Source organism: Chelonia mydas, chromosome 4, assembly GCF_015237465.2.
Source record: "Chelonia mydas isolate rCheMyd1 chromosome 4, rCheMyd1.pri.v2, whole genome shotgun sequence".
Taxonomy (NCBI): domain Eukaryota; kingdom Metazoa; phylum Chordata; order Testudines; family Cheloniidae; genus Chelonia; species Chelonia mydas.
This window is the reverse complement of record NC_057852.1, coordinates 123,860,098-123,879,528: the sequence shown is the minus strand read 5'-3', so window position 1 is coordinate 123,879,528 and position 19,431 is coordinate 123,860,098. Positions and strand designations below refer to the sequence as shown.

Below are 19,431 nucleotides of genomic sequence, written 5' to 3'. Positions count from 1 at the left end.
AGAGTCTTCCTATCTCAATACCACTCTGATTTTCTGTTGCAAAGAGCTCCCAAAGTGTTTAGTTTTCCTCCATATGAAAAACAGTTCAAAACCATTAATGTGTTGAGTTTATATGATTGCATGTTCAGATCTTTACATATCTCAGCTAGCATAAGAGGCAATCTCCCAATTCACTATGCTGGGATCAGATGTTATATTTTCTAAACACAATTCTTGCCCCAAGACTCTGTCAATAACCCCTTTCAGGGTTTAACTTGATCCAACATTTCAATGATTCAAGGTCACGGTAGAATTTGGCTTCATCTGATGTGGCAGCAGGATATAGTGTACTGTGCACAGACCTAGGAGCAAGGAATTCTTTGTGCTATCTCTAGCTGCCTTATGTGGATTTAGGAAATTTACTTAACCTCTCTGCCTCAGTGTCCTCATGTACCATGGACAATAATAATTACTGAAGTACTATGAGGGATAATTAATTGTGTTACTGCTCTCTGTGCAGCGCCAAATTCTGTACTCTAATGATACATGTAAATGAGATCAGAATTTGGCTCAGTGTCTTCAAAAAGACAAGGGCCTAGACATCTTCAAAATGACCATGAGATCACAATGTGCCCCTTTCTGTGCTATGTTAATTTATTATTGTCATTGTAATTATTGTACTATTTATTGATTTTCTGGCACCAATAACTTAGCATTTGTGAGCGACACCATCTTGCAATTTGACACACTAGCAAATGATCCTTGTGCCTGTACAATAACCCTATTTTATTAATGTGTCTGATTCCCACCCCACCATTGTTTTCAGTTAAGATTCATGTTCAAACATGAGAGGGCTGCTGAGATCTGGGGTTTCCTTACCCTAGACCCATATCAATTTTTCCTGACACAGTACGACAGTATTGAGACATCAATATCTCTGTGACTGATAAAGGTATCTTGACAGAATCTGATCTCAGTTACAATGGTGCAATCTCAGAGTAATTCTGCTGAAGTCAAGAGTGACTGACTCCAGACTGGCAAAGAGATCTAAACGTGGATCATCATCTTTAATTTGGTTTACTACAAGGAAATCTCAAAGCTGCCAAGTGCCAAAACATTTGCCTTAGATTTTTACAATTTTGACAATGCCCTGTATCTATTTGCTTTAAGAGGTTAACTATTACACCCGCTTGCTTTATTGGATCCCCCAAGAGCTTTCTCAGCTGATGTGGATAATATCTTCATCTCCCTATCTCAGGGATTTACTATGTCAAGAGGATTAAGACAAAACTATGACTTATTCCCAGCACAAAACAATTTGAATCACCTCTTAGCTGTAAATGATGCATGACAGTGAGTCAACTGTGGTATATTACAGCGCCTGAGATGATTATGGTATATTTGTAAGATTTTAAACTAATTTTAATCTCTCACACATGTGGTGAAGAGGATGGTCTGCTGAAGAGCCTGGCTTCATTCTGGAGGAGCTGATTATGCTGAGAAGAATCTGACTTTATTTTAGGAGAGGGTGGAGTCTTTGAAAACTATGGCTTTCTGGAGGCTGTGCTTCTAATGTTACAATGCTCAGAAGCAACCTAGCAAAATGCTTTTGTCTCTTTTTGTTCTCCTTCTATTAAAAAGATACTAATAATTAATAAATCAGTGTAGCTGATGCCCACCCACAGTTTAGGAAGTTGTGGGACAAGTGATATGATCTACAAATATTTCTCTAGTGAAGATAATAACATGGGGGGGAAAAGTGTGGGATAAAAGAATAGACTGTCCCTGTTAAATAATAATAATTAAGCATAAACAATGAAAAATAGCACTTATGTAGCCTTTACTGTTGGAAAGCACCATATAAATATTAAATAATGAACTCTCATAACACCCTCTGTGTGCATACTGAGACTATAACAGCCTTTGAAAGGATGTTTTCTGTCATTTTATAAATATATATAACTAATGAGACAACAGAAGGAATCACTCAGACCCAAACATTTCTCTTCCCCTTCCCAACTCTCCTCCGCCCCACTCAGCAGAAGATGACCTCAAAGGCCTTTTCCAGCTTGGATTCCTATAACTCCATCAAATCATACAATGTAAGCAAAATAGCAAGAATAACAGGAATCAGCAAGGAGAAACTCCCTCTAGTCCAGTGGTTCTCAACGAGGGGTACGTGTACCTCTGGAGGTATGCAGAGGACTTCCGGGGGGGAACATCAACTCATGTAGATATTTGCCTAGTTTAACAACATGCTACATAAAAAGCACTAGAGGAGTCAGTGCAAACTAAAATTTCATACAGACAATGACTAGTTTATACTGCTCTATATTCTGTACTCTGAATTGTAAGTACAATAGATTCCAAATGATTTATTTTATAATTAAATGGTAAAAATGAGGAAGTAAACAATTTTTCAGTAATAGTGTACAGTTGACACTTTTGTATTGTTATGTGTGATTTTGTAAGCACATACAGTAGTATTTAAGTGAGGTGTAGCTTGGGGGTACACAAGACCAATCAGACTCCTGAAAGGGGTACAGTAGTCTGGAAAGGGTGAGAGCCAGGGCTCTAGTCCATCACCCCTGGCAGTGCAGGACTGTTCCTCATAGCATATTTTGCAGGGCTATGTCCATTCCAGTTTCAGGGGTCCCCAGAGATGTGGCACTCTGCTTGCTGTCTCTGAAAGGGAGCTTAACAGTCTAGCTCTCTGCTCCGTGTTTCCAAACCAACTCGTTCAGGGCCGTTGGGATCTGGGTTCTGGTCCAGCACGTGCTCCGGGACTGGAGTTGGGGGGCAGAGGGGCAGACCCAAACTCTCCCCAAACTGGGAGGGCTCTGAAGCCAGCGTCTTGCCCAGCGCTTAATTTGTGCCAGGAACAGGCTCGGCAGTTCCTAGCCCCGGCACCTCCGGGCTTGCCTCCTCAGTTATGAATGAAAAAAGTGGCTTGCTCCCCAGCACCTCTTGCATTACAAGTGACGCAACGCTCTTGCCGCGAACCCCTCTTTCAGGGCACCGCCGCTGACTCACTGGCCGGGCTCTGACGGCTGCGGCCCCACGTGCCCTGCCCGGCCGGAGGGAGCCGGGCCGGGCTGCGGGCCCGGGGGCAGACGGGCTGGCGCGGAGGGGAGGAGCCGCCCCCTGCTCGGGGGCCGGGGCGCGGGGAGGAGCCGCCCCACCCCCGGCCTGGCAGCCGGGCGGGGGGAGGCGGGGTCAGCGCGGCGGCTGCTCCCCTGCGAGCGGCCGGGCTGCCGGCTCAGACGCGCTGGGGCTGCGAGAGGGAAGAGGCGGCAGCGGCGGCGGCTCCATGAGCAGGCGGTGCCGGGGCAGGGAGCGCCGGGGGCTGCCGCGGGACTCGGGCAGGTAGGTGACCCGCGAACAGCCGGGCTCGGGCTGCAGCGGGAGCGCGGGGCACCGTCCCTGCCCGCTGGCAGCGGGCGCTGGAGAGGCAGCGGGCTGGGCAGGGCAGCCACCGCCGGGCGCCCTGGGGCGCTGCGTCGGGGGGCAGCTCCGCTCCCTCGGGGGCTCTGAGCGGCCCCCTCCCAGGGCCGGCTCGTTCTCCCTTTGGGGGGCCTGCATTGCAGCCGGTAAAGGGGGGGGTGCTGGCAGGGACCCCCCAGCTCCTTGCACTAGCTGGCGAAGGGGCTGCAGCCCGTCCGCCCCGGGGATCCCCAGGCGAAGCCCCCGGGGCTGCTTTGCAGAGATGGAGGAAGCGCATCGCTGCGCCTGGCAGGGGGTTGCTGGGCTCTTGCCTGGGACTTGCGGGCTTGTTTTTCAAAGGGAATGAAAAAGAAAAGTTTCCCAGGGACGTGCGAGAGCTCGCAGCGCCTCTCTGTCGCCTCGCGGCTCCTGGTTGTGCTTGTTCTGCGGCGAGAGATGCAGCCCGAGCCAGCTCGTTACAGTGTGGCCCTCTCTAGAGACCTTCCGAAACGGGAGGGGAGCGGGATGGGGATGGAGGCTTCATTTGCACATTTTAAGAACAAGGCAGAGCGCAGCTTGATTGGGTTACATTTACCTTTGCTGTATTGGGCCGCAAAAATGGAAAGCTGGTAAACAGGGAAAGAAGGACAACCGAGTGCAACTTCTGTGCATTAAAAAAAAAAAAAAGTAGAGAAGCAGATTTTCCTTTAAAAGAAAAGGACAGATTGCAGCGTTGACACACACAAGTCTAAGGTAGTTTTTACACACTGCTAAAAAGCAAACGAGCTGGTGTCTTTAAGTGGCTTGCATCCTGGGTACACAACGCCGATGAACTGTGGCGGCGGTGTTTCGGGAGAGTGCCCCGTTAGTACGTGGTAAAGCAGATCAGTGAAGTAGCTTTTGCGTGGCTTGCAAACTCGTGTACCCCGGAAAGCTGTTAATCGGGTGGTATTTTTAATAACAGTCCTGCAACTTCTGCGCTTAAAAGAAGACGCGGCTGCAGATCGCAACGCTTTCACGTGAAAGAGAAAGTCTGTTGCTTTAATTCTGCGGTGCTGCTCCCTGAGACTCACCGGTCTGGGCGCGTCTCTCACTCTTGTGGCAGAGCCGTGGTGGTGGTGGTGCAGCAGTGATCCCCATCGCAGCCGGGACCCCGGGGAAGGGACAGCATGCGGCCGGAGGATGTCTGAGGCTGGCTGGGGCAGTTTTCATACTACTCTGCTTTCTCCGAGCGTTGCCAGAGGAATGATTGCTGCGTGGGGTGCCTTCTTTTGCTTTTACCTGGTGGTGACTGTCAGCAGCCTCCCAGAAGCCAGGCTGCCCATCTCAGACCTAGAAGACAGGATCACTCGGAAACCAACAGGTAAGGGCAGCTGTACAGGATGCTGGGTGCTGTGAATGTTGGTACCGGTCCCATCCAGCGGTTGGGTTTGCTCTTGCAGTCTTCCAGGGGAGGGGGAATGGGGACAAATCTCCAAGGAATCCTTGTTGCTTTGCCAGCTTACTTCACCAGCAGTCATGATAAATGCACAAGACTTCCATCTCCTTGTGCAGTTGCAATCCTGGTGTTCTCCCAGGCAAACGAAATGTAAACGTTAAGGCAGCAGGAGGAACAGCCCTGTTGAGTGCATCTGAGCTGCACAGCTTTGCAGGTGCATTGTTTTGGCAACACAGTTCCAAACTAAAAAAGAACAGGAGGACTTGTGGCACCCTAGAGACTAACCAATTTATTTGCGCATAAGTTTTCATGAGCTACAGCTCACTCACTTCATCAGAAAAGTTGTTGGTGTTTTGTTTTTCCGGCCACCTTCATCTGCATGGGCACACCAATGAGAACTGGTGTTACTACATTAATTGATAACTGAGGCTCTTCAAGGGGTAAAAATTAAGATACACTAAAACTGCAGTAAGTTCCACCTATACCAGCCAACCAACCCCCTGTCCTAAAAGGTGATTTTTAATCGTTCACAGGGTTTCCAGTAACATTGAATTTGACTTTCAGTTGACAGCCAGGTTTTTTTTTTTGCGTAGCTGCTTAAGAGCATTGTGACAAAGGTGGCCCACAGATAAAGTGAATATATGCCCATCCTCAGCAGAGTGATGGAGAGGGCTAGACTGTATAAATGATAATCTTTATTTATAAAGAGCTACGCCCACTAAAATTCTGGTTAGCAAGAAATATAAGCACCTTTTAAACTCACATAGAGTGACTATCATGATGTTTTAAATATTGGAGTCCAAGGTCAGGATTTAAACTTCAGTTAGAAATACTGTACAAATCCACTCTTCAAACATGCCCTCATGATCTATTCGTCTTGTGAAATGTGTCCCATGCACTTTGTAGTGTTTGCTTTGTAGTTGGATTTTTGCTTACAGAGACTAGGAAAATAGTGAGCAAAAACAGTTATTAAAAGTGGTCTCGTTTAGCGAGCGGGCTTGTTTTGCTTGCTGGCTGGAATCATGACATGTACCGCTGTTACGGATTTGGTTCATGTCAAAATTACTAATCAGAGCTTGGAAAAGCAAAGATAGTTACATGGACACCATACTTCTTATTCTGTATTGATTTAAAATGTCTCTCTATATATTTGTGTGTGTAAGTACACTTTGCAGGGATAAAACCAGAATCGTGGTGTTTTTTTTTTTTATTTAAGTCATGAAATAATGTGTGCTGAATTGTGAACATATTGAGAGAGAGAAAGAAAGTGTTTATGGGAATCCAGTAACTATCCTTCTCAAGTGAAACATTAACGTAATCAGTGAGCAAAGTTAACATACAGGACAAAAGCTGTTTTAAAAATATACGGAATGTTTAAAATTGGTGTCGCTCCGATATGCCTCAGCTGCTACCTGAGTCTGTTTATTTTTCAGAGGCCTTTAATGGAAGGTCGTCTCTCTCTTTTTTTAAAGGTTCCATGCACCAAACAGAAAGTTTCCATTGTTCAGGAAAGGGTTTGAAGCATGTTCGCCAAAAAAGTGACAGGGGAATAAATGTGCTTCGTGGAGGCTGGGAGGTGGGGGCTTTACTTCCATACCCCTTTTGGTTAAAGCTATAAATCACACTGGGGGTTGGTTTTGTTTTCAAGAAAGTACTAATAAAACACTAGATTCTTAGTGTAACTCATTTGGCTCATTTTTCACAGCCAAAATAATTGATTTATGGGGCAACATCTCAGCTACTTTGTCAAAGCAGCTGAATATGGTGTTTTAAGAGAAAACAAGAGCAGCCTGTGCTAGTGAGCTTTTCAGGAGTTCACTCAATTTAGTAGTCCAGATTTTTTCCTGTTTTAGTCTTTTTGTTTTATTTTTTGGCCTGTTTGAGCCAAATTCTGTTCTCAGTAACACCAGGATAAATCGGGAGTGCCCCCATTGCCTCCATTGGAGTACCTCTGGATTTATACCCACAAACTGAGATCTGAGTTTGCAGCCCATGGCACTATTTTACCGTGGTAATGTTCTGTTCTTTAAAGCAACCAGGCTTGCATTTTAAGTTAATAGGATGGCATTTGAAATATATCAAATGATGCACAATCAATGGCTTCCAGTGTGTTGCTAGACTGTAAGTGGTTAAAGAAAATGGTCCTACGCTGATGTGTCGAAGAGCTGAGTTACACTGTGGAATTTCCAAAGTTGGTGGTGAAAATTCTACGTGCAAGTCTATTTTTACCATATTAGCTTTTAAAAGTAATGACACGGTTCTGATCCTGCTGAAATCAATGCTGAAACAGCTATACAACTTCAGATGGGGCTGGATTAGGCCCCAGCTGAGTGCTTCTAAGGTAGAGCATATTTTAAAATATTTCTCCGTTGGTTTCAGTTGTTGAAAATAGCGGTGTTTTTGACATACATCATGTTGATGTGCAAAATGTAACAGTAACAGAGCTGATCTTGGGGAAAACAGGTACATGTACAAAGCCACTAAAATGAGACAGAAGCTTCTGACAGATCTGAAATATGGAGTGAGAATTTTTGGTTGGCTTGTAATGATGATTAATTGGCTGGTCACTCAAGGGTAAGGGACCTATTTTGAATGTACAGGGCACCCTTATTTTGGAAAAAGATTCTGCAAAAGAAACTGTATAAAGAATATAAACAGTTGGAGCCAAGTAAAAACACGTTTTACTTTTCAATCTTTAAATTGAATGGCAAAAAGCAAATTCTTTCTCCTAGTCAAATGGGTCATGGGTATTGGCTCATTACTGAAGGTTGTTGTTCACTAGCTTTCGCATTTACAGTCTAAAGCCTTATTTTCCATAAAGGGGCTTGGAAGGATTTTTCCCTAGTGATCTAATTCTCCACACGGGGCTGTGAAGGCTGTAACAGCTACTGCTTTGTGCCTATGCTCAGCTACATAAAACACACATTGAAGGGAGGCATTCTAGAGGTATGTGTATGTTTGCTAATATGAATACTAGCTATTAGTGGAGGTGGAGGGGGTGCAAGTTTTAACATCTCCACAGGGAGGTGTTCTGCTGTTGGCAGGAAGAAGGCAGATGGCGGGGTTGTTGCTGAATAGAATCCAAACTGAAAACACTAGGGGCCTCATCTAGGCTGAGTTTCTCTTCTCTCCCTTTCTCGGGCTGCTGCAGGAAGAACAATGTCAATTTTTTTTTTTATGAATGAAGGTAGAGAGGCAAGGCAGAATTGAATGTGTTTGTCATTCACTGGCTATGACAGAGATGATTAGGGAGGTCAGTGAACTCCTTTGCTGCCTTGAACATGCGGTCACTCTATTCAGCAGCCACAGAATAGACATCAATATAAAAAAAGCCCTTCCAATTTGCATTAGTATTAGGATAAAGATATTACTTCGTACGATCTGTGAATGTCAAGTAATGCTAGTTGCGTTGTTAGGGAACGGATTGATAGAAATAACAACATTTCACTTTAAATACTTCTGCAGGCTGTCCTGCCTCAGTTGTGCTTATCTTTCATATCAGCCTTGTGTGTGAGAGAGAGAGAGAGATATATGACACACGCACATCATATTAGAAAGGGAAATTTCTCTACATATTAGATCTCTATTCATCTGAATAGCACTTTGAGCTAGAAATCTTACATCAAGAAAGAAGTTTGCATGTGTGTGAGAGATAGGGAAAAAAGCCATCAACTCTGTCAGTGGAACTGAAGTTTAGCGTAGTGCAGTTGTTGCATTTGATCAAGTCCTTGCCAACAGTTAGTGAAAGTTACTGTACTGCTCCAAATAGTCACTTTTCCAAGCCCCAGAAAAAGAGCGATTTTGGTTTGAACTTACCATTGATATTTGAATATTAAGGGTCTCCTGCAACTTCTCCAGTTTGAAATACTGATGGCATACTTGGTTTGTTATTGTCTTCAAACAGCTAATAACAAGTTTGTTTTCCTTTATCCTTCCCAGCTTCAAACTAGCTGAGGATACATAGTCTAGGACATAATTATCTAGGTTGATGGTCATTTTGTTTTATTGTGACTGTGTTCCAGAGTCCACCATGAAATTTAACTGCATTATTGTGAGTTTTAATGGACACGCATAATGTCTATAGTGACGGTCAGCTTTTACACAGTCTCTTAAAGGTATTTTTAAAGGAACTATAAAACTGTGTCACATACAAATTAGTGTCATTCTCTACTTTGTAATTCAGACCTAAAATTCTTTATAATGTGCTGTTTTGAAGAGTATATCTAATCATACTTCTTCAGCTTAATAGATTCATTTAGTCCTTTTGCAGTAGTAACAATTTAAAAAAAATGAAATGTATATGTTAAGATTAGCATATTTCACTGAATCATAAATTAACAGGGCATTAGTAACAGATGATGAGAGTTTTGCACCATATCCTTTAAAGAGCAAGGAGTGAGTTGGCAAATCTGTTGAGTGCAGAGTGTTAACAGACTTGATGCTGGACTTGTACACGTCAGCGTTTTTGTGTCTGTCTAGATTTAGCAGGAGCCTGGATTAAGCCTGTGGTTAGTTGGTTTGATTTTTTTTGTTTGTTTTTTTTTTTTTTGAAGCCTTCATTAACAAATAGTAAATGAGGATGCTAACAAGCTGGGATAAGTGTAAATCTAAAAATTGTGAAGAGAAGCGTCAATCTGCAAATTAGCTGATGCAATTAAAATGAGCCTGCTTGACCATTAGGATAACTTCCATGGGTCCATCTCTCAAAATTTCACCCCAATTCAGGAAAGCATCCGTATTCAGGAGGGTGCTTAAGCATGCGCTTAAAGTTAAGCATGTGCTTAAGTACCATTGAAGTCGGTGGCACTTAAACTTGTGTTTAAGTAATTTCCTGAAGAGGAAATTTCCAAAACTGCACTCTTTCTGTTTGGGGTCCAGTCCTGCCGTCCATTCTAGGATGAAACTTCCATTTAAATGAATGGGAGTTTAGTTTCAGTACACACTGTAACACTAAACTCTTCTTTCTCTATCCAATGAATGAGTAGAACTTTGGCGTAAAATGTGGTATTAGAAAATACTACATACTTTTTCCCCTTCACAGAACTTCAGTGCATGTATCTGCTACTTCAGATACAGAACCTAAAAAATAAATGAAAGTGCCCCAGTTCTCTGTTTCTAACAGTTACGAAGATTTAACTATTATGAACTCCTTTAAAAGTTTACTGAACCACTCGTAAAGGTACATACTGCTAACCAGGAAACAGTTTAGAATTGAAGACATTAACTGAACAATATTTTGGGATAAGGTAAAGGCAAGACCCACTAAAATACCTTTCTGTGACAATCATTTTAATCTACAGTATTGAATGTTGTATAGATCTTATCAAACCCCCCAAAGACTTCTTGAAATGGGGAACAAAGCTATCTATCCTTGATTTTGTAGCTTAGGTGTTGATACCTTTAATATACATGGTGAGAGTGCCCTAGGGATACAAACATGCTTTTGCTCTGAGGTGTTACTGGCATAAGCCGGGGTAGAGCTGGCAGTCATGTACCAAATTCAGAATTTTTGACAAATTTAGTTGGAATATCAAATCCAAAATCCAGGATAGATTTTTCCCAAATTTTTTTGACCAGGTAGAGTTAAGTGTGATTCCACTGATTTTACTCAAATTATACCAAAGTGAAAACAGTTTGAGATGGGAATCAGACTCTGGATATCTTGAGGAGGCAGGCAAGTACCCAGGCAAAGCGACCTGATTATGGGTATAAATCTTTCAAAGATTTATGCAGGTACTTTAATTTTTGCATGTGACTAGTGCCCACTGCAGTCAAGTTTTTGTAGGATCAGGGTCCAGCATGCTTATTGTTTTACACAGTATAATTACATTGATCCTCTGCTGATTGGGGAACCAGTACTATAAAGTGTAAAATATTCTAATCCTGGAAAAAATTACTACCATAAAATGGGATAAAAATGACCAATGTCTGGCAACGTGACTACTTTCTCTCAGCTAGGCTGAATCTGATAGCCAGTCAGCTTATTTAAACCGTATTGATCTGTAGTATTCCCTGTTTCCTGACTCCATTAAGTACCCATAACAGTTTTTCCACTGGCAAGTGCTTGTAATTGATCCTTTGTCAGTGTTGCGTGAATGTGTTTGTATAGCTTTGCACACTGTTCTGTTGTCTTCTCTCTCTCAAATCCAAAACAAAACAACAACCCACAAATAAATCTAGACCCTTAAAGCTGCTCCGTAGCTGTGTCAGATGGCACTTTCTCAGTTTCCCCTTTTACATTTCTTTTTAATACTGTTTAGTTTATAAACCTTAGTCTCCTCCATGCACCAGGCTGAATGCCAAAGAGGAAGGCAACTTCATAAAAATTCGACATAGTCCGTTTCTGCAGATTATTAGACTGCAATTCAACAAATCCATTCACAGTGTGTGTGTAAATGGGCGCTCCAGCCCAAGCGCAAGTGTGAATATCCAGCACCCCAAGTGAAAACTCTTAAGATAGAATCATTATACAAGTTTCAGAGTAGCAGCCGTATTAGTCTGTATTTGCAAAAAGAAAAGGAGTACTTGTGGCACCTTAGAGACTAACCAATTTATTTGAGCATAAGCTTTCGTGAGCTATAGCTCACTTCATCGGATGCAACCCAAAAGCTTTTTCATCATACAAGGGATATCTATGCTGTAGACATGTAAAGTATCTTAGAGACTGCAAGCCTCTACACTGCAAAAAGAGCCTTAGATAATCTTTTGCACTTTGAATGTGCACTTTTCCTCATGCATATCTGAGCTCTATTACCCGTGCAAGCTGTACCTTGAGTGCTATGTGTATGCTTATCACTTTAATTTTCACTCCTGTCTGTTGGTTGTACATCTGGAGCCCTTATAAAAACCCTGGTGTATAATTTTGTCTGAGTTATAACTATCTTCACAGTTCCCCTCTTTCTGATGCACTTTCAGCTTATAGTTAGCAAATGCTGTGGACACTGTGTGAAGGTGCTGTGCTGTGTGTTTGTGAAGAAGGGGCTTCATTATTGCTGAGAATGTGATATTCATTCTGTGCTGCCCTCTAAAGAACACAAACTTGGCTTGAATAACCAGGAAGTTTCTGTAATATCAAAAACAAACAAGAATTCTGAGATAAGACCACAGTAAAACCTTGGGTAAACTTGGTAGTTAAAATGTGAAAGGTAATCAGTTGTAAACCTGCCCTGTCCTTCTGATAGACTATCTGAAGGAGTATTATAACACTGAGGAGTACTGAGACTGGCCAGATGTTGTATTTGCTGTGAGACTCAAGTTGCATAATATATCAAAGCTTCAACTTCAAAAATCAAAACATTTTAGAATAGGAAACACTTCTCCATTGGAAACACTGGTTTAGTTTCAGAAGAACTGGATTAGTATGAAAGTTAGGGTATTTGCTACGGCGCGGCAGCTAGTATGAGATTTGTTTTTTTTGTTTGGTTTTGTTTCAAAAAATAAAACCAAGGGAAAGCTATAGAATTTGTTGAAGACAGTAATTATTTAGATGTTGCATTAAATCTTGGACCTGCATTGTAGAGGGTTTTTTCAAGTATTAGTTTAAAGAAGCGTCTCAGTCATGGTCACCAAGGCAATGGGAACTTTCCAATTGATTCCATTTGGAACAGATCTGTGTTCCAGGATCTATACCTTTAACTCAATGTAAAGTTTCACAAATTATAGTTCATGTGGTGTTGTAAGGTAATGCTCACTAAAAAAAACCACCATGAAATATAGCATAGTGTAGTTTACACCAGTGAACACATTACTGATCTTAAAACCTCAGGTTGACATATGGCAGCTTGTCTTTATTTTCTCTTTCTTTCACCAAAGGCAACCAGGTGTGACAGCAATTTCAGCAACTCAAATTTGAGACTCTTAGGAGGATAAGCAAATTGTGGCTTTTCATGATGTATTGTGCGGTGATACATGGGAATTTGGGGTCAGAAGAATAGATTTCAAACTCTTGTTGCTTGATAATGAGTTTCAACATATGTTACACTTCTGGCCAAAAGCTGAACGCTTAGTAATGTGCATTCATGATCTAAGACTAGGGACCAGTCTATACACAATTTGAGCACAGTGATTGACTGAAATTAGTACAATTTCTGTGTGGGTAGCCCAGCCGTTAAGCCAGGGAGTTTGGTCCAATATCCTGTTGTAGTAGAGCAAATGATGATAAATGTCTAGAGTTTCAGGCTATGTCTACACTTAAAACACTGGTGTAGACACTCATTGTAGTGATGGGAGGGGTGTCTAGGCGGACCAGAAGAATTCTTCTGTTAACCTAGCACTGTCTATACCAGGAATTAGGTCAGTGGATTTTTCACACCCCTAGCCAGGAACTCTTCAGTGTAGACCAGCCCTAAGAGTTTTGAGTTGAGCCAACATGCAGTCAGGGAGCTGTGAAAATGCTAGGTGGTGTTATTGGGCTAAGACCCTCAGTTTATTCGATTTTTTTTTTCCCCATTCAAGTAAACTCCCTCATTGAGGTCAGGGGGGAATTTCCTGAGCAGGAACCAAGTTCGATCTGAGGACCTGAAAACCCACAGGAGCGGCCTGAGGAGAAAAAAACTTCCACACACACACAGCTCCCCGCACTCAGCCCCACCTGAGTTCTGTTAAGGAGCAAGATCTCCATTTGCCCCCCTCCAGCCCCAGCCCCCAGGCTTCCCCAGCCAGCAGCTGCTCCCGAGAGTGCTTTTACAGGAGGGATTCTAACTGTGGGAGGATGGACCAGAGCACGGCAGAGTAATGCAGCCTAAGGATATGTTACATTTCTGCTCTGAGGTCCACCCGGGTGCTGGAGGGATAATGTGTATCCCTTCTGGACCACTCACTTCTTCGCATGAGTGTTGGACCTGCATGCAGTCAGCTGGGGAAAGGAGGAAATGCTGCTGTGGAGGTTGCCAACACCCCCCCCCCCCCCCCCCACCACCACACACACACACTTTTTCATGCAGAAGGGGGATTGCAGCATGTAGAGGGCCCTCTCCCTGTGCAGAACTATGGGACAAGGCTGGTCCCAAAGTAAGGATCTCAGGATTTGGCTGACTATGAACTGAGGAGCTCTATAGTGTTTTTTACAATACTCTTGACATTTGGTTGTGGAGCCTCTACAGCTCTGTCAGAGGCAAGTTTTGTCAGCTCGTTCCATGGGGGTTTTTTTTTGAAGCTTTCTGTATTGCCAGCTTGTAGGTCCTGCCTGGTAAAACACAAACATGGGCCTGATTCTGTGCCCATTGAATTCTGCATCTGAAAATGCCCATTGACTTTCAAAGAAAACAGGCTCAAGCTTTTAACAGATTACAGTATGAGCAGCTATTTAGCATAAGCAGGGATTGTTTGGATCATTAGAATCCTTTCCAAACATTGTACCAAGCAGAAAAAAATTAGTTTATAATACTAGCCAGCTGTGTGTTGTGCGTGCGTTTTGTTTTTTGTGCCTTTTTTTTTTTTTTTTTTTTTTTTTACTGTCTGCTTTTAGTGTTTGGTTGATCCTTGGTCTTCCATAAACTCCAATTTCTCCAGAAATGTGCCTTAATATTGGGAAAGAATTCTTGTGATTTGCCAGTGGCTGTATTTGTTTGTTTGTTTTTATAATTCTTATCTAGATTTGACACAGCCCCCATAACTACTTGCAGTTTGAATCTGCTGAAGCAAAGTATTCTGACAAAGCCACAAATATTGTTTTGACCTACAGTAACTCTTGGTTTGAAGTCTGAGAGAGAGAGAGACAGGATCAGAGGAATGTCAGTCAGTGTCATATTAGCAAGATTCTCATGTCAGTGTGTTTCCATCATATCAATGTCGCATGGCATTAGTACCCTCTGTTGTGATTTGAAGTTAGCACAATACAACAGGGAAAGTGTTAATAATCCACCACAGGGGTCTGTAATTGAGGTGGGGCTCAGACTGCTCTCTGGCAGTCCACGTACTGGAAGGCAGGAGGCCAGCCTCTCCAGAACTTGGAGTGTGAAAAATACTGTAGCAATTTGCATAGGAACAGAAGATCAGTGAATGTGGTGGCACTCTGTGCCTCCTGCTAGAATAAACTGTGGTACAATGGAGAAGGCCTGGTACATTGCGTACCCTCTAAGGAGAGTTCCTCAGAGTTTAGAAGACAAACAGGCTGATGGGATATCAAAGAGAGTTTTCTGAAAAGTTGTTTTTTTTTTGTTGTTGGTTTTTTTTGTGGTGTGTTGTTTTGGGTTTTTTAAGTTTGGAGTCTGAGACTTAGAAATCCTCTCCCAGCATGTATTTTAACCATTTATTTGGAGATTGCAGTAGTCCTGAAGTAGTCCTGATTTTTATAAACGTCTGTGAATAGATCACTATTGCAAATGTGTTGTTACTGACCAGTACTTGAATCCATAAGGAATCAGCACATTGGGTCAGAGCAATTTACCTTGTGAGATTAAATCTAGAATATGAAGGGGAAGGACAAAGTCCAATAGAAATAAGTCGCATGTGTACCTAAAGACACATCCTTTATTACCCCAGTCTCTAATTAAAATAATAACTGGAATTAGGCATAGTGCTATCCACTTTCTATCTGTGTGATTTGTGTCTGTAAGAATAAAGCTTTTTTGGGGGGGGGCGGGGTAGAAGAAAATATTTTAATCTTCCTTTGGTAGCTGGTGTTTCTGCTTTAGAACTGGTAAAAACCGTATTTCTCTCTGCCTTGGAATACACATGCTTTTTGACAGTAGACAACTGTCCTTTAGCACTTCATGAAAGAAGAATAAAGTTTTAAAGAAAAGTTCCCCAACTGAAATAGTAATGTTAATACACTGAGGCTGGGGATTAATGAGTAATTGGGAGGAGTTGATAGCTCAAGGTGCATAAATTAGCTGATAAATGCTGTGTTAAAAATAAAAAAGAACTTGCTATTGAGCTGGGAGAACACTTACTGTACAAAGGGAATGCAATATTTTTTGCCAGTTTGTTATGCATGAGTACATAGTTCTTCCTCTTCCCCCTCCCTGCGTGCCTCCCCCCCACCTCACCCCCCTGCCTTCTGCCCAGACAGCAGATTTTCATGAAAGGTGTTTTTACTGAAAACTCAGAGAGCCTCTTTCTTGCAAAATGTGGTGGAGATGGTTCCCTGGAGGCCTAGAGAAATGAGCCACAGGGATGGAAGCCCAGAACTCCCACTAACAGGCCTAATAACACTTCACACTACAGATACACTTGGGCCTCACAGCATGTATGTCATTAGTTCCCTTTTGCAGAGGTAGAATCCAAAGGTGAGAGAGGGAAAGGAGCAAATTTGCTGTGATTGCAAAAAAGTTTTGTAAAAATTAGCAAATGTTGTCCAACCTCTTCCCCCACCCCCACCCCAACCTTCAAAACAAAATTGCTACAAATATCTGGTTTCAGAGTAGCAGCCATGTTATTCTGTGTCCTCAAAAAGAACAGGAGTACTTGTGGCACCTTCAGCTTGTCCTGAGAAACCGGTGAATCATGGCTGAATGCGAAGTGGTCGTTCCAGGTCAGTCCTAAAACATCAATGTCAAAATTTTCATGAAGTGCCTTACTTTAGGCACTTGAAATCTATAATTAAGCACCAAATTAAGTGTCTGGATTTTTTTTTTCCCAAAGTTTCTCGGCATCCACAGATCCGCTTAGCTTGGAGTTAGAGGCCTATATTTAATAATATTAATAATATTTGGGACTTTTCATCAGTAGATCTCCAGGCACTTTACAAAGGAGGTCAGTATCATCACCATGCTACAGAAACTGAGGCACAGAGAAGGGAGGTGCCCATGGTCACCCAGCAAGCCAGAGTCAGGAGTAGATCCCAGATCTTCTGAGTCTTGATCTGGTTCTCTGTCCACCAGCTCACACTGAGACCTCTAGATTTGAATATCTTGACCAGGGTTTACATTTGCAGGTACTTCATAAAATCCCTTTACAATTTTCTCTTCTTCGAAGTGAATCAGCTACAGTCTCAGCTGAGCTTGCCCCTCTTCCGTCAGTTGTTGCTCAGAGGCAGCTCATTGGGAAGACAGCAGTTTCAGAATCTAGCAGCTGATGCTCACAAACTCTATTGGGTGGGGAAGAGCGGAATGACCATGCTGAGCAGGGGCCTCAACTCTGCCTCCATTCAGCTCTTTAGCCATTCAGTGGCCAAATGCATTTCAGGGAGGGGAGCACTCATAGGGCCGCCTCTTCCTTCCCCCATTGCTGCTGCAATCATTATCAGATGGGGGGTGAGGGGGGGGCATGTCAAGTGGATGGGGCAGCAGAAGGATATAGGGACTCCAGAAAGACCAAAGATGGGGGGAGGATTGTAGTGGCGTTTCTTTTGGCTACTGATTCAATTAAATAACGCCATTATTTGGATCTGAAGCCAAAAGAAACCCAGCCATAAAACCTCTGTCCCCAAAAGTGTTTTGAAATCTTCCCCCCGCTAAACCACATGCACACACAACTCAGACAAAAATGAAACTAAGTCCCTGGATGTGTTTATTGATTTGTACTGTGACCTCAACATGTGTATTATTTAGTGAAGAAATAAATTAGTCTTTGACTCACTTTTATTTATAGTTATGGTGGTAGATGTGGGTCTTAAGAAGGAATTTGAAAGAGAAGGTCATGGGCTACTTGATCAACTCAGGCAAGGATGCGTGGGTGGAAAACCACAGAGTAGATAGTTGTATATGAACAGACAGCTTGTTGAGGTTGGCGTCAGTGCCTGAATAAAGGGATTGGGGTTGATACAGTAGTTTGGTGTTCTGGAGAAGGGATATTTAGGTCCATATCCATAAGGTAATTAGGCTGCAATTTTCCATTGATTTCAAATACCTTTGTGGATCTGGGCCTTTGTGATTAAGGCCACTGAAGCAGGGCTTAGGGGAGACCTGGGTTGTGTTCCCATCTGTGTCACAATTTGCATGTGTGACCTTAGGCAAGTCACTTGATCTCTCTGCGGCTCGGTTCCCCATCTGTACAATGGAGATAATGCATCTTTTTGGTTACCTTTTGTTATCTTTGTTTGGCCTGAAAGCAGCTGGGGCAGGGACTGTTTCGTACTATGCGTTTGTAGAGTGCCTAGCACAGTGGGCTCTGATCTGGGTTGAGGCTTCTGGCTGTACCATAATACCAGAAAATACATTGAACTATCTATCTGAAATAATACCATGTGATCCAGTACTTCACTGTGACTGAAACACAAATCCTCCTTACAAGGAGGCATTTAGAGTAGGATAATACAGAAGATGGAATGTGTTAGTCCTGGCAAAAATGCCTGAAACTTTTTTTTAGGTATTCTCAAAAATGTGTAAATATTTAATTTACTGTTCATTGGGGGAGGGGGAGAATCCTACTGTAGAATTAAAGAAGTCCCTACACTCTTTACAGGAATTAATTTGCCAACCTACTGCTTGAGTGCAGCTACCTTTGGGGTGAAAAAGTATCAGCCGTTTAACGATGCAGAGCAATACCACACAATATTTAAGGATAGAAAGTGAAGAAGAATACTGTATCCATATGAAATTGGACAAAACTAGGTAGGCAGAATTTCATTAACCAGACTAGAGTTTGGCAACTGAGGCTAACATACAGCTCTGCCAAAGAGCCGTTCCACATGTTCAAGACCACAGGTGGTCAGGACCGTAGTTTTATATCTCATTGGAAAGACAGTGTCTCCAGAAGCATGCAAATGCACCATTGGTTCAGAAAGGATTTGTAAGGCCATCCGCTGAACCACTAATGCGATTCCCTACAGTAGGTTTTCCCAGCCAAGTTATGAGAAGACTCAACATGTCTCAGCTTAGAGATATGACCAAATCACAACCCAGTATGTTCTTTTAGGCCATTGTAAACCCAGAAATAATCCTCAATGTGACCAGAAACTTCTATTTCTATTGTTCAAGTAGGAAAGCAAATATGAAAAGAATCAATTTCTTTGTCCTGGACAAAATGTCCATTCTTGCTACTGTTCTGTTGTATGCAGGTTGGATTCCACCCCACAAGTGATTGAATCTAAGTCCCCATATATGGTACAAATATAATTGTCAGGGAACATGGTGACAACGCAGTTGTCCCCTGACTTAGCTATAACAAAATTACAGGTTTTGATCCTGTACTTACTGAGGTCAATGGTAAAGCTGCAGTTGATTTCAAAAGTGCAGGATCAGGCCCCAGAGTTGTAGCATGGCTGGGACCTAACTATGTCCTGGTAGCTGGGTCAGTCTTTGACCATCTAATGCTTTAGCTTAGTTAAATCACTTCCACTCTACACACGCTGACTGTGCTGAAACTGTGTCCTGAGTTATATTTGTAGCGTGGGTGAGCAATAAGTGGTGGTATATGTGAATAACTGGTGGAAAGCCTTTGGAGTTGGTAGTGATATCTAAACACGCAGTATACCAATCCATCAGACAAAGCCTGCTGGTTTTTGTTTTGGTCTTTTTTAGTCTGATAAATCACCTTGAAGTCAGAGATGGTTTTTCTTCGGTAAGGGCCATGGGATTTGGCCCAATCAACAAAAGATAGTTATAGTCTATATTCAGTTGTCAGAGGGCAAGAATGGCCTTTGGGGTTAAAGAACTGCCCTGGGACTCTGAAGATCTGGACTGAGTTCCAGCTCTACCAAACACTCCCTG

At 42.7% G+C, this 19,431-nt stretch overlaps 1 protein-coding gene across 11 annotated transcripts in view; it reads left to right on the top strand.

The window, feature by feature from the left end:
- Positions 1–3,238: 3,238 nt before the first annotated feature.
- FGFR3 (fibroblast growth factor receptor 3) overlaps positions 3,239–19,431 on the top strand; it is a 77,138-nt gene continuing 60,945 nt past the window's right edge. For 6 of the 11 annotated variants that reach the window (XM_037898233.2, XM_043544814.1, XM_043544813.1 and 3 more), the window contains exons 1-2: positions 3,241–3,345; positions 4,367–4,765. In XM_037898233.2, the coding sequence (XP_037754161.1) occupies positions 4,585–4,765 (181 nt within the window). In that variant the 5' untranslated portion in view covers positions 3,241–3,345; positions 4,367–4,584. Of the gene's footprint in view, positions 3,346–4,366; positions 4,766–19,431 lie in introns of all 11 variants that reach the window. The other 5 variants (XM_043544816.1, XM_037898232.2, XM_037898230.2 and 2 more) reach the window with 1 other exon arrangement.